General features: G+C 40.2%; 1 protein-coding gene across 1 annotated transcript in view; it reads left to right on the top strand.

Annotated features, from left to right (window-relative positions):
* Positions 1-15,940, top strand: part of C2cd6 (C2 calcium dependent domain containing 6) — an 84,223-nt gene that overhangs the window by 45,975 nt on the left and 22,308 nt on the right. The window contains exon 12 of the mRNA XM_051190636.1: positions 12,652-12,688. Within this exon, the coding sequence (XP_051046593.1) occupies positions 12,652-12,688 (37 nt within the window). The remainder of the gene's footprint in view (positions 1-12,651; positions 12,689-15,940) is intronic.

Here is a 15,940-nt window from a genome sequence, read left to right as displayed (position 1 = left end):
CCGGGGTTTGTCACCTCCAACATGACTCCTCACTTGTTGGGTGCCATATTAGAAATTGCTGGAAGAGTGGCACCAATTAAAATCCTGAGATGGCTGAACCCCGAACTCTATGCTGTCTAAGACTCTCTCTCTCTCAGCAAAAGTTTATTTGTAATAGGGAATTTCTGTTCTAACAGCTGAAAGTTTTTATTAGAGGTGCGCATATCTAGTATATGAATATTAGTCATCCTTCTATATGTGTATATCCAACTTCATATCCAGCTAACTGCACATTAAAATATTCTATAAAATGTAGAACCCACCCTGTTGGTGGGAGAACAGGCATGAGAGTGGGAGCGGTGACCCTCCTCATGTGCCCCGTGGTGGTCTGGGCAAGGGGAAAATGCGTTACCCATCTCCCAGAGAGCTGATCCTGCCCCTCACCAGTTGCAGCACTTGGGAGAATGGGCCCTGCACCTGCCTTGGGAGCAAAGCAGAGCTGGCCTTGGTGGTGTGGGTCTGAGGGAGCCAGCCCTGAGGGCGTGAGAGCAGAGCTGGCCCTGGCCCTTGCTGCCTGCGGGCAGTGGGTGAGCTAGCTGGGGCAGTGCTGGAGCTGCCCCTGGTGGTGAGGATGAGGGAAGAGCTGGCAGGCTGACCAATGCAGCTACCATCCCTGCCCAGAACCAGAGCTATGAGTTTCCCCACCCGAGTATCCCCCCATCTATGAACTAACTGCTGGAGCTTGTGAAGGGGCCAGTCCTGCAGGTTCAAAGCTGCAGGATCGCTACCACACAAGGAAACAATAGGATATCCAAGAGGAGTCCCAGTGAGGGCCTAATGTCGATAGGGTAGGAGGAGCCTGGAACTAGACCAACATTGCAACGAACACTTACAAGTAAAGATGTATGGACTCAAAGGTATACTGTGTGACTCACTATAGCTTCCCTGATGATATTTTTAAAAAAAAAAAAAAAACTTATTTTATTTGGGGTGGTTTGCAAGGGCAGATACAAAAGAATGGGAAGATGAATGGGATTGGGGTGCATGATGTGAAATCCACAAAACATCAATAAAAAGTTTAAAAATATTCTATACAATGTGTCTTCATGGAATATGTATATTTTCCCTAAGCAATGCATATAGCTATTTATGATACTTGTATTGAGTGTTATAAGTACATAGCAAGATATGCATATGTTATATGCAAACACTTTTCTGTCTAAGGGACTTGGGTTGTTTGAGGATTCTAGTATTTTGTGAGGATCCTGGAATCAATCCCCTATGGATGCTAAGGGACAATAGACTGACTAGTGGTTCCTAAACATAACAAACAGTTCCTAATCCCTGTAAATATTAATCTTATATGGCAAAGACTTTTCAGATGTTATTAAGGATCCTAAGTTGGGAAACTAATAGTGGGTTCCCAAGGTGAAAGATAAATGCCATCATAGCATCCTTCTAAGAGACAGTCAGATAGGGCTGACACTCACAGAGCAGGTGTTGTGAAGATGAAGCAGAGGTATTTGGAGACATCCTGTATCAGGTCAAAGGGCACCTATGCTCACCATAAGCTGGTGGGCACAAGAATGGATTCCCCTCATCCATCCTCCCCAGATCCCAGAGGAAGCATGGCTCTCCTATCGTGATTTCAACCTAGTAAAACTGATTTTAAACTTCTGACCTTCACAACTGTGAGAGAATAAACTGTCTCAAGCACCAAATGTGTGGTAATTTGTTACAGCAGTCACACAAAGCAACTATAGTGTTAGTCATGGTTTTCATTGCTGTGACAAAGTAACTGAGAAAGGTTAAAGAAAAAAAAATATGTATTTGACTTATCATACCAGAGGTCCCGAGAAGACTGGCTTCACGCTTTGGGTCTGTGGAACAGAATAGCATTGTGATATTTGCTCGTCACTTGTGTGTGGCAAATGGAGAAAATTCATTCTTTTCACAATGATGATGATGAAAGAGAGAGAATAAATCAAGTTGTTTGACAGAGCCTTGGAGATTATGTTTTCTAGGCAAAATATGTCATACTTGAAATTCCAAATTAGTTTATGAAAGGTTACCCATTTGGCACAAAGTTAGAACTCTTTTTAGTGTGTGTGTGTGTGTGTGTGTGTGGAGGTCAGATGATAACCTCCGAGGGCTCTCAGGAACATCACCCACCCCCTTTGAGACAAAGCCTCTTATTGGCCCAGAGCTCACCGATTAGGCTGGGCTGGCTGGCAAGCCCGGGGCTCCAGCTGCTGCTGCCTCCCCAGTGCTGAGGTTGCAAGTACACCCCAGATTCTCATGCTTGTGAGGCAAGCACTTTACTGACTGAGCCAGTCTTCCAGTGCCAAAAAGAATTCTTCGGTCTTCTATATAGGGAAGGCACTTCCCCACTATGTCTGGGTGCCTTGATGACAGTGGAGGAGTGGGTATCTTTCTTGAGTCTTTCTATAAACTAAAGTACTAAGAGGACATACCGTATTATTTCCATTTTCCCAGTAATATGAGTCTCTCTTTTAAAAACAAAACCATGTAACACCCAAGTTTCCTTTATCTCTAATATCTGATTTCATTTACTATTCCTGACTCAGTGGTAAATACTACTGTGAATTTAGTGATATTTCACTGTATAGTAACCTGTGAGTAGTGACAAATATCCTGGCCAGCCAATCAGGACATCCTGAAGGAAAAAAAAATATTTGAAGACAAATGTCAAGAAGGTCTGGGGTAGAGACATATGGATGGGATACAGTGGAATGGGCACAGAGACTGAAGGAAATACCCATTGCGATTGTCTACCATGAGAGAGCCATTGAGTAGCCAGGTACACAAAAGACAGCCAGCTAATGGCACCTCCTTTCTGCCATCAGATACTGTGGAAAGGCACCACAGGTGAAATAATGTAGCAGCCAGTGTAGTGGCTGCGAGAGAGACTTAAAGTGCTTCACAGCCTAGACTCCCATTAGCCAAGGTTTGTTTAGCTATTAGCTCTGTCTGATGCCTGATCTGCCAGCAACAATGACAAACGTGGACCCTCTCAAGACAGGGCTGCCTCTTGCTACAGCTGGTCACTTGACATAGGTTGATTATTTGAGAATGCTTCCCCCTTGAAGTATTGATAATGTATTTTGATGCATGCAAATAAATATTCTAAGACTTTTCTAAGTAAATTTTTCTTTTACATCCTACATGGACTCAATCATCATTGTTATTCCAAAGTTTGCAAAGTGTGGTCCAGTAGCTCAGGACATCATATATCATTTAATCAGACCCACTTCATGGTGAGGAAGGTGCGGAATTGACCATCATGTCTATAATATCAGTAGGAAGATCACAAGTTCAAGGTCACACTCTGCTATAAAGCATTTTATAGGTGACCATGAGCTATATGAGACTCCATCTTTTTTAAAGAAAAGGTAGTGATGAAATGCAAAATGACCTAAGACTGTGCAGTGTAGACCATACCTTGCTAAGCCCACTTCTTTACAAAAATCTATAACTCCAATCAGGAGAGTACTTGAGTCTGAGAATGAAGACAAAAGTAGCCACTTAGGATCGTTCCCAGTGGCTCTGTTGGTAGAAAATAGAGATAGAAACAAGTAAATCTGGTTATACTTCAGATGAACAATTTATCTCATTGAATACTTGAGATATACTTTTAAAATGTTGTTTACCAAAAATTCAGTTTAATTGCACTTCCTGTGTTTCATCTGACAACCTTATCATTTGGATAATTTTTAGTACCCCAGGACTCAGAAGGTTTAAAGGTCTTAGTCCCCAGTGGGGGACACTCTCATCAGGAGACAAAAGAAGAGATCATTAAACTATGAATTATAGCCACTGCCCAGGCAGTTCTAGTATGACAAACTGTAAGTAAGCATGGAACATAGTGGCCGTCTTAGATGTCAGGGCAATGACAATGACTGTTCAGGGCAGGTGGGGCTGCTGGTACACAGCAGGAGCACAGAGGAAAATGTGAGGCAGAGGAGATATACTTTGATGCCCAGGAATCCATGCTCAATTTTGATAACAGACAAGCTATTTATCTTGTCACAGAAGGGATTAGACGTCGAGATCAGATGTGTGTGAGATGAAGGTTAGGGGAATTTAAACAGCTAGTAAAGGAGGGAGAGTATCGACCCCGCTGACATGAAACCAGCTGGAACTGTGGGAGCTACAGTCACTCCCATGTCCCTCTGATTTCACCTGGGAAGAATGGTCCCTTAGAATCCTCTGAGGACACACACAGGAAGTGGCTGTCCAGAGCACAAGGGATGGACTTTGTGGATGTTGTAATTTGTCATCTGGCTCTTCCTTTGGGGATGCAGGACTTGTTCCTAAACTGCTGGCATGCTTCTAGAAGAGAGCCTCCATCTTTCAGCCCTCTGGGAATTATCTCAGCTAGAGAAAACCACTATCCAAGCATTTTCCCCAAGCCCCTAAAATTACCAGTTTGCATTGTTTCTAAGCTATACAGATATAGCATTTTGTGTCTGGCTTTTACTTAGCATTTTATATACAGAGATAATTTTTAGTCTATGATAGAAAACATGTGGTTTGTGTCTTACTGAGTCTGGTTTATTGAATAAAAAGTTTCCAGCCCCATCCATTTTCAAGCAAATGCCATGAGTTCATTTTGCTTTGTGAGTGAATAAAGCTCCACTGTGCATATGGGCCACATATTCTTTAAGATGGACAGCTTGACCGGCTCCAATTCCTGGTTATTATGAATAACACAGCAGCACTAAACACAAAATCAAGAGGTCATTCTACTTTTCGGTTTTTGGAGAAAACTCCACACTGATTTCCATAGTGGTTGCTCAAGTTTGCATTTCTACCAGTAGTGTAGGGTTCTCTCTCTACACATCCACTGCAGAATCTTTTGCCTTTGGTTTTCTGAAATTTACTATTCTCACTGGGGTGTTATTTCAATTTTCTTGTATCCATTGAGGTTTGCCTTTGTGTCCAAATATATGGTATATTTTGAAAAAATTCCATGAGCTGCTGAGAAGATAGGTCCCTTTGATTTATGACATTTTAACTCCAGCATTTCTGTTTAGCTTTTGTCTGCATGACTTACCCTGTCTATTGGCAAAAGTGGGGTATTTGCTATCACTGTGTGAGTGTCAATATGTGATTTAGTAATGTTTCTTTTATGAACAAGGATGTCCTTGTGTTTGATGCAAAAATGTTTAGAAATGCAGTGCCTTGGTAGATTTATTCCCTTGATGAGTATGTAGTGTCCTTCCCCATCTCCTCTGGTCAGTTTTACTTTGAAGTCTAATTTTCCAGCTATTGAAATGGTTACACCTGCTTGCCTTTTTGGTACAATTACTTGAAATATATTCTTCCATTCTTTTACACAGAGGTGACAGCTATTCTTGATGTAGACATGTGCTTTTAGTGCTTTTTAGGTGCTGCAGAAGGATGGATCCTGCTTTCTAATCCAATCTGTTAGTCTGTGTCTTTTTATTGGGGAATAAAATTGAGATCATTTAATGTTGAGAGTTCTCAATGAGTGATTTTCATTGATTCCTGTTATTTTGTTGTTGTGTAGATTTCCCCTCTCTTTTGATTTGCTGGTCTAAAATTATTTATTCCTTGTGATTTCATGGGTGTGGTTACCTCTTCAGATTGAAGTTTTCCTTCTAGTGCCTTCTGTAGAGTTGTATTTATAGATAGATCCTGCTTAAATTGTTTATTGTGGAATGCTTTTTCTTCTTCCATCTATTGTGATCATTTTAGTGGCATAGCAGTCTGGACTGGCATCTGTGATCTCTTAGAGTTTGTAGAACATATCTATAGAGGACCTTCAGGCTTTTAGAGATTCCACTGAGAAGTCAAGTGTTATTCTAGTAGGTCTGCCTTAATATGTTACTTGGTCCTTTTCCTTAGCAGCTTGTTATTCTTTGTTTGGTCTGTACACCCAGTATTTTATTTTTTGTCAAGGGAGCTTCTTTTCTGATCCAGTTTATCTGGTGTTCTGAATGCTTCTTGTAGCTTGATAGGCACCTCCTTCTTGAAGTTAGGGAAATGTTCTTCTGATTTTGTTGAAAATATTTTCTGTGCCTTTGACAAGGATTTCTCCTACTCCCCCTATTTTCTTGTTATTCATAAATTTAGTCTTTTCATAGTGTCCCACATTTCCTAGATGTTTTGTGCCTGAATATTTTAGACTTAACATTTTCTTTGATTGACATATCCATTTCTTTTACCCTGTCTTCAATGTAGATTCAAGAGACTCTCTCTTCCATGTCTCGTACTCTGTTGGTGAGATTTACCTCTGAGGCTTTTATTTGACTTTCCCTACTTTTCATTTCCAGTTTTATCTCCATTTGGGCTTTCTTTAGTGACTCTGTTTCTACTTTCATGTCTCAAACTCTTCATCACTCCATTCCACTGTGCTTTCACAGTCCTAATTAAGAAATTTATCTATATCCTCTTTAAAATCTTTGAACATAGTCTTAATAGTTATTTTTAAAGTCTTGCCTTGTGCTTCAGCTGTATTACATTTCTCAGAGTCAACTATAGTGAAGCTGCTGGGTTCTGATAAAGACAGACTGTGTTGACTCTTAATGATCGTATTTTGGTGCTGATTTCTAGGCATCTGGGATCTGGGATCATTGAGAGGCTAGGCTTTGATATCTGATCTTGTCTTTACTGTGGGCTGTTCTATTTCTTGGTTTCTGTTGCCCTCTCTGGATCTTAGGAACGTCTTGAGGCTGTGAGTTGCCTGGAAGGGAGTTCTTCTACAGGACAGTGGTGACAGAGAAGAATAGAGGAAAGGGTTAAGGAAAGAGCGAAGGAGATCTTATTCACATCTAGAGGCTGGGGTCCACATGAAGTTGGAGGTGTAATGGTAAGAGGGGATCCTACAAGTAGGTTTTAAAAGGGCAAAGAATTATCTGAGGAGACAGGGATGAAAGGGCTAGGGCAACTTTGGGTGTGAAACAAGACTTGGAATCTTCAGTGGGTGAAGTTAAGGTTGGGGGCACATGTGAACATGAACAAGTTGTTGCTGGTGAGGGTGAGAATGGAGAGATTGAAATGGAGGACAGGAAAGGTAGTGTTGTCCACTCACCTGGGTCCCTGCTGGGTATGGCCGGTAGAAGTCTGGTAAGAAAGTATTTTAGGTATTGGGGCTGACCCAGAGCAAAGGTAATAGACTGGAAGGAGAAAATCAGGTTAGGAGGAGTGCTTGGGGAATGGAGGCAGAGAGGGAGGACAGGTCCCAGCAAAGGTCTGCTACAGGGCATGGGACTGGGCAAACTGCAATGCAGGGCAGGAAGGAGAGTGAAGGTGGCTTGCTGGCTTCCCAGGCTGGTGTGGCCACTGAGTTCTGGCAGCTGACACAGAGGGATGCAGAGTGAGGAGCTGGGTCCACAGCAAGGTTTGGCTGAGTCCCGGGGAGGTAGAGTGGAAAGACAGGTCCTTGCCCATGGTCTGCTACAGGGCTGGGGATAGGACAGGGGAATTACAATGGAAACAGGAGGGAGCCACTTCTGTTACCCTGAGAGAATGTTTTCCACACTCTGATTCCCAATCTGTGTCTTTACTGATTAGGTGTGTCCCTTGGAAACAAATAGTTGAATCTAATTTTTCCCCTCAGTCAGGCAGCCTGAGACTTTATTGGTGACTTGAAGTGGTTTACATTTATGGTCATTATTGGCAGTTTCCTTTTTTATTTTAAATTGGATTATTTGTTCTTTGCTTTCCCCTTTTCTGAGTTACTATATTGGACGTGGTGGAATCTTTCCTATCTCTGCTTTGTTCTATTTCTCTGGTGAAATTGACTCTTTCCCATGTGCTACCCTTTTCTCCCCTGTGTGCAGAGTACAGTGTCAGCTTCACATTCAGGCCTTTGTGCTTGTTTTGAAATGCCCCCATTTCTCCATCAGTTTTCAAAGATAGCTTTGCTAGATCCAGTACTCTCGGGTGGCAGGCATTTTCCTTCACAGCTAGAAATACATCATTCCATGCGGTCCAGCTTTTAGGGTTGCTGATGAGAGCTGATATTGTCGTGATGCTTGCCACTATAGATGCACTGGTGGGTTTTCCTGTCCATTTTATTCTCCTGCTTTGTTCTCTATTTTCACTATAAGATGTTGTGGACATGTTCTTCTCAGACATGTCTATTGCCTTTTTAAATGGCTATCGTGTTTGGGTGTGTATTTCTTTCTTAGACTTTTGAAGGTTTTTGTTATGATTTCACCCAACAGCTTCTCCGTACTTATAGTGTTTGGGGTTTCTGTTTGCTTGTTTTTATCTTTTGTTTATCCTGTACGTTCTGAGGTCTGCTCTCTGAGTTGGATCCCAGGGTTGTTGGACATTTTGGTTGTACTCCCATTTTCCCTTTGATATTTGAATATAGTATTTCACCAACCTTGTCCTCCATCCCTGATATTCTTCTGCTTGGTTGTGTCCACCGGTGATGCTTCCCACTGCGTTTTAACTTAAGTCATTGAGTTTTTCAACTCCATCATGTCATACCCTCCCTACCCCCACCTCAGTTTCTTTGCTGACTTTTCCCACTCATTTTATAGACTTTTTCCTCTACACTGCTGACTTTACTCTCCAAATACTGAATTGAATTATCTGCTTGTTTGGGTCTGATTTCAGAAAGATAACTGGTCATTTTTACAAGGAAATCTTGTAGTCTTCACCTGAGATTTCATATTTAAGTATTTCTTCTAGTTCAGTTATTGTTCAGTTCTGACCTATGGGGGGTGTATTGTACTGTCTAACTTCTTCATTTTTTATGTGTGTTTCTGTGTTACAATTTGTGGGTCTGTTGGTTTAGATAGCTCTTCTGATTTTATGTAGGTATCTTTTTATTGAGCAGCCTACTCATGATAATCCATCTGCACTACTACTCAGTGAGGAGAAAATTAATTGATGCAACACAATGTCATCAAACTGTTCAAGATACAGACATGCACTTAAAATCAGTTAAAGCCCCTAATAAGGCAAACTACTATAGATGGTGCTATCAAGTTCAAAATCATTTAAGTGTGGAAACAATAAATAAATGAGATAAAAGGAAATAGGGGAAAGGAAGAGAAGCAAGATGGAGAAGAATGGATGGATGGTGTGGGAGAGCAAAGGATTAAAAAATTAAAAAATGTTTTTCAACCAGGCATTGGTGGCACACACCTTTAATCCCAGCATTCAGGAGGCAGAGGCAGGTGGATCTTTGTAAGTTTGAGAGAGAGTTCCGCTACAGAGAGTTTCAGGACAGGCTCCAAAGCAATACAGATAAACCTTGTCTCAAAAAATTAATTAACTAATTAATTTAAAAAATTTTTCAATAAAAAGTTCAAAATATAAGATAGGAATGAATACATAAATATCAGGGTGCTAAAGAATCAGTAAGATAAAATAAAAATATTACTAAATGTAGAGTGGTAGATGAGGAAACACTAGACGAGAGAGAGAGAGAGGGCTGAAAAAATACAAGTAAAATACTGCTGGAAATGCAGCAAAAGAGTAACAGTGGGAGGGGGACCAGGAATGCTGGCACCACCTTTAATGCTAGCACTTGGTAGGCGAAGGCAGGCAAATGTCTATGAATTCAAGGCCAGCCTGGGCTATATAGTGAGTACCAGACCAGCCAAAGGTACATAGATAGACCTGTTTCAGAAAACTAATAACAAAAACTTTCAGAGAGAAAAGGATGTGGTATTAGACTAGCTTTCTGTGTCTTTAAAGCTTGGAGATTGCCAATTACACAGGTGCTGGCTGGGGCCAGTTGACTTCTGGATTCTGTTCACATGTCTTTTCTATAGTCTACACTGTTGTTATATACTGAACAAGTAACTGCCATTCACCAGAACTGTCTTCACCTTGGTAGTTTCTTTGTATACCAGGGGCCTCTGCTGGAAACATTTAGTCTTGCTGTCTGTGGGCTAGGCAGGCTCTGTGGTTCTCCCAAGGCTCTCCAGATAATGATGATTCCTGGGATGGCCAATGGTTTAACTGGCAAGTGTCTCCCAAGTGCAATGGGGCTATGGGAAGCAGCAACAACATGGAGATTAGTACAGACAGATGCTGTCTTCTTATATTCAAGACTTCCTAAGTACCAATCACCTACATTATGGATGCAGCTGTGGGTACCAAGTTCATGCCTGGAACTTCAGCTCTTGGGCTCTACAGCAGTGAACAACAGGTAAGATGTTCCAGATGTTATTCTACCACTGGCCTCAGGCTCAGAGTCAAAACCAGGGCTGTCTTCATCCTCAGGTAATAATGTCTGCTCCTAGCCGAGGGAGGGGCTATCTTCCTATGCCCTCACCTTTCCGAGCTAAGTCTCTTGCAGTCTACAGCCTTTGACCTTTGAGCACCTATCCCTCCTGTTCTCCAAAGCTGTTTCCCTTTACTCTCCCTGAGGCTGGGAGCAAGCCAAATTCAGGCTACTTGACTTGCTGTTAGTTCTAAGTTCAGCCTCAGGTCCTAAGGTTAATTCCGATTTTAGCAGTAGATTCTCTCTGGGTGGTGTTTGGCCAGTCTCCCCTCTCAGGTAGGGTGACAAAATGAGATTTCTTCCCACTGCTGACTTGTTGGTTGGAGAGACAACTCACCAAAACTCAACTGATTTTGACTTATTGGAGTTTCTTGTTCCTAGTATTTCTGTTTTGACCCCCCCCCTCAGAATTTTCTTTGCTTAAGTTTTCTTCCAGGTCGTTAAGTTTCTCACCTGTGTTGCTGACTTCTATATATAGGTCCTGAATGGACTTTCCTCCTTCATTCATCTGTTTAAGTCCCCTTTGAAGTAACTGATCATTTTTAAAAATAAAATTTAAAAAAGTTTCTTGTTCAGCATTTCATCAAACATCACTGGTTGCAGTTACTGGGGAGTTACGAGCTTGCTTTTATATTTTCTTTTTGTGTGTTCTACACTGTAATTTGTGCATCTGTTATAATGGGTCTGTATTTCTATTTCCCCTACTCTTTTGCAATTGTTTTGTATTATATTTTCTTAGTAGCGGTCTTCTCTTGGACTGATGGTTCCTGCTCATAGAAGAGAGGAAGCAGTCAGTCTTGGTTAAAACAATGAAATGCAATAAAAAACAAACTGGGTACTTGACTTACAGCCAGACTCTAATAGGATAAACCGGGATTTTTAAAGATTATTAAAGTTAATGGCATTTTTAATGAAGAAATGAAAAGAATGAAGAATGTAGGGATGGTTAAGATTACTTGTTACACTTTTAGAAGACCTGGGTTCAATTCCCAGCACTCACATTAGCAGCTCATAACCTTCTGGAACTCACATTCCTGATGATCTGACGCCCTCCTCTGGCCTCTGTGCAAAATGCATGCACATGAGGCACAGATAAACATGCATGCCTTAAAATTTTACATACATATAGATGTAATTTTAGAGAGAATGAGGTAGGGTAAAAGAAAGAGGCAAACTGTGAATGAGAGGAAAGCATATGTAATGAAGGCTTAAGAAATGGCAAGAAGGGTTGGAGAGATGGCTCAGTGGTTAAGAGAAGTGGCTAGTTTTCCAGAGGACCTGAGTTCAATTCCCAGCCATGGCTTGCAACCATTTATAATGGGATCTGATGCCCTCTTCTGGCATGCAGGTGTATTTGCAGGTAGTGTACCATGTATATAAAAGAAATAAATCTAAAAAAAATTATAAAAGAAATAGCAAGAAAGAACTCATCAAAACCAAAACCACGCTAGCAAAAAAAGAATTTAAAATTATTTTTATAAAAGTATAATACTGGTCAATATTTCTTTCCTTTCTGAGATGACTGTGGGTTCCCTGGCTCCTAGGTTTTACTGGACAGTAGTGAGTGTCACTCCTCTGCCTTCTGGGTCCCTGTTTCTTTGTATATTTCTGGAAATATTTAGGAAAACGTAAAACACATGCCTACTAAGTTCAAAACCTGGGCTTCTTCTGGGGTGTGTGCTTTTTTTTCCTTGTAGGTTATATTTTATATTTCTTTGCAATTTATTATTTTATCTATTTTTTCTGGAATAGGCTATGTTTCATATATATATATATCTTGTAACTTTTTGTTCAAAATTAGGTACTTTAACTCTAGGAATCAGTTCTCCCCTCCTTCAAGAGCTGTTGTTGACTGTGGAAGGATGTATTTATTGACTGTTGAAAGTAATTCTACAAAGACCATTCCTATTTTCAATTAACTTTGTAGTCAAGATTTCCTGAAATACCAAACACACCTTTTAAAAAAAATTCCTCCCTCTCTAAGCAGTCCCTTATTTGCTGTAAGTTTTGGGTTATATTCTAGAATCTAAACTAGTTGAACACATCAGGGATTGACTGTTTCATTTCATTTCAGTGGAAAGATCAATTATTTTAGCATTTTTCTGACATACATTTTATTTCCTATCTGGTTTGTTTCTATTTATTCTTTAAATTGTTATTTTTATTTTCTGAGACTTGGAAAAATAAAAACATGTAATAATAAATGTAATATCATTTTCTTTTAATGCGAATCATTTGCTACTTAGCAGTCTATTTATACAATGCTTCAGCCAGGCATGTATATTACAACCCATAATTATACTGGTTAAATTATTTTAATATAACACAGAGCCAAATGTTAACAATTTCATTTATTACCATCAATAATGCTGTTTTTAAATTATATTGATATTTAATTGTTTTTCTATCAACTCTCTCTGTCCATTTTATTTTAGGAAAAACAAAAGAAGGAAAAATTTCCTCATTTTTCAAGTAAGTTATTGTTTATAAGTTATCAAAATTTTCAAATATTGGGTCATTGAAGTTTGAAACACTAACTCATAAAATAATTATTATCATAATTTTTTTCAAAATGTAAATCATACTATTTTCACTATAAAAAACAGTCTCAGAGTAACCATGGGAAACTTAAAATACAGAAGCTTAAAAGCAGGAGTCCTGGATAGTTTTCATTGAACATATGTTCCATTAGACTTAGGAAGTCACTTACTACATTTATCTGTTCCTAAAGTTTTTGTCTACCTTATAGATCTTCCTATGAAGACACTTTCCTACTTCACAAGGCTCCTTTTCTTCTCAGTGATATCATTATGTAGACACAGTTAACATATCTGTAAACCAAAAGGCAATAACAAAAATATTTGACAAGCAATCCAGAATAAACACAGAAAAGTAAGATCTTACAAACTGGTGAATCAGTGTTCCAGAGCCCGCACCTCCCCCCACCCCCGGGGAAGGAAATGGGGGATTCCCAAGAAATCAAGGTAGTCACCAAAGTGTATATTAAAGTGGTCCCTTCTAACAACTGGAACAGTCAGAGTTGCAAAGACTACACATTTCTTCAGAAGAGGCAATAGTAATTAATCAAAATGAAGATAAATTAACACGGTATCTGTAGTTCATGCTACAGACAGATGAGCAAGTAATTAGATTTCTTTGTACATTTGTGGGGTGCGAAAAATAGCATTCATTTAAGGACTTGTGAAGAAAAAAAAAACAAGTCAAAAAGAAGCTGTCAAAATTAGGGTTTTAATTGCTGTGATAAAACATCATGACCATAAAAAAAACTTGGGAAGGAAAGGGCTTAATTCATTCTATAGTTTGTAGTTTGTCATCCAAGGAAGTCAGGAGAGCAACCGTGGTGGATGCCATGGAGGAGTGCTGCTTACTGGCATGCTCCTCATGGCTTGCTCAGCCCTCTCTCACCTAGAACCACCAGCCCAGGGGTAAGCTGGGCTCTCCCACATCAATCAAGAAAATGCACCACAGACTTGCCCACATACCAATCTGATGGGGGCAGCTTTTTTCAATTGATATTTCCTCTTCCAAAATGGCTCTAGCTTGTGTCAAGTTCACAAAACACCAGCCAGCACACAGGTGTATTTTTTAGAACAAATACAACAAATGGGAAATTTTGTTTGGCTTAAATTGCAGAATGTGGCAAAATGAAGGCTTTAAACATGATTATAAAAATGTTTCAGCCATGTATGAATTTATACATCTGTTCTATTCAGGAAGCTATTGTGGAATAGGATTATCACTTTCAGAAACTTGTATTTTAAATTATGGGAAAATATTAAAATATTAAATATTTAAAGGTACAATTAAAGTGCTACTTATTCTAGAAAACAAATGACTGTTTGAAAACTGGTTCAGAAGTAATAAGACATCTCAGGAGATGAGGCTATTCGGTTTCCTGTAACATGATACTGCTATGACTTGAATGTATCTCCCCAAAACCATGTATTTAATCCTCAGAGCAACAGTGTAAGGAGATGGGACCTAATGAGGGTGACACGCTGTAAGGGTGAACTGAGGTGAATGCTGCTACCATGAAAGTGGGCTTTTTGAGGGCATCTGTGAACTATTAAAAGGGTAACTTAATTCCCTTCCTCCTTACTTTTATGCCTTTCTGTTATATGCCATGGGAAGATGTAGAGAGAAGCCTCTCACTAGATGTGGCCCCTGACCATGAACTTCCAAGATTCTAGAATTACAGACTTCTGTTCCTTATCAATTACTCAGTCTTGTATATCTTATTATCATAGTGTAAGATACACGAAGATATAATACAGGTATTGATGAGTGGGCTTTTATTCCACCAAGTACCTGAAAATGTAGAAGCTGCTTTAAAAGGAACAATGAATAGAGAAGAAGAAGGACTTAGAAAGAGTACATAGTCAAGAGGGAAGCAAGATTTGGAACATTTATAGTCTGATCATGTCAAGAATGAAAAGGTGTGTTTGGTGAGCAAAAGAAATGATAATGAGGCTGGAGAGATGGCTCAGCCATTAAAGGCTAGGCTCACAATCAAAAATATAATTATAATGAACAGGAAGTAACTCCCTCTACATCGAGATAATGGGATGAAAACTGCAGAGGCATTCTCGAGAACTTTGAGGCAAGCTAGGGCCTTGACGGCAAGGTTTCCAGAGAGGAATTTGCAGAATCTCAGCATTCACTTCTCTATGCCACCACAAATACCTGCTTCCTCCATGACCACAATGCTCCTCAGGCACTCCAGTCATGACTCAACCATCCTGAGTATGGTCTATGCCACTGCATCAGAAGGTCAAAGTAATACTCTGGTAGAAGCCATTGAATGCTAATTATGCAGGTGCACACATTTGTCAAGATACCTGGGGTGGGAATCCAGATAGAGACTCGTCCCAATGGCAGCAGCACTGCAGAGATCCCGCTTGGGGCAACACACAGTAAAACTAGAAGACCTTGTAGTTGCCAGCATGCAAGATAAGCATGGGAGAACTGCAGGCCTGAACTCAGGAATGCTGATGATGAAGCTGAAGATAGGCCATGGGGTCCCTACCCTCACCCCAGAGTGCCCAGAGAATGGGATATGGAGTCAAAGAAGATCCTTTTGGAGCCATAGTATTTGATGCTATTTCTTCTTGGACAGGAGACTCACGGTCACACTCTTGTGCCACCATTTTGTTTTAAAAGCAGGTATCTTGTTTCACAGCCTAACAGCTAGAGGGATATTTGCCATACAATGAGTCATATCTTAATCTCACCCAAGTCTGTTGTAGATAAGACCTTGGACATTTTTTTTTTGTTTGTTTGGAAAGCTTTGAGGATTTTTTTTTAATTTTATATAACAAAGTCCAATTAAATGAAAACAAACATTTATACACAATATTTGGGAATTTGGGCGTCGTTCTTTCCAAACTACTTCCTGCTGGTAAGGGGCGCTGTCTTGGGGGAATCGAAGAAGATTCAGATATCCTAGCTGTAGTCTGTAGGGCTGTTTTGTCCAGCTGTTTGGAATGTAGGATCAGCTTGTACTCTGTTTCAGGCAAGACCTTGGACTTTTAAGACTTCCGGGTGGATGGCTATCTTAGGGTTTCTGTTGCTGTGAAGAGAACCCATGACCACAGCAACTCTTAACAAAGAAAATATTTAATTATGGTGGCTCACTTACAGTTCAGAGGTTCGGTCCATTATCATCATGGTGGGACATGGTGGTGTGCAGGCAGACATGGAGCT

This window comes from Phodopus roborovskii, unplaced genomic scaffold, assembly GCF_943737965.1.
Source record: "Phodopus roborovskii unplaced genomic scaffold, PHOROB, whole genome shotgun sequence".
In the NCBI taxonomy this organism is placed as follows: Eukaryota; Metazoa; Chordata; class Mammalia; order Rodentia; family Cricetidae; genus Phodopus; species Phodopus roborovskii.
The sequence above is the reverse complement of the archived record's forward strand: the minus strand, read 5'-3'. Positions and strand labels throughout refer to the sequence as shown.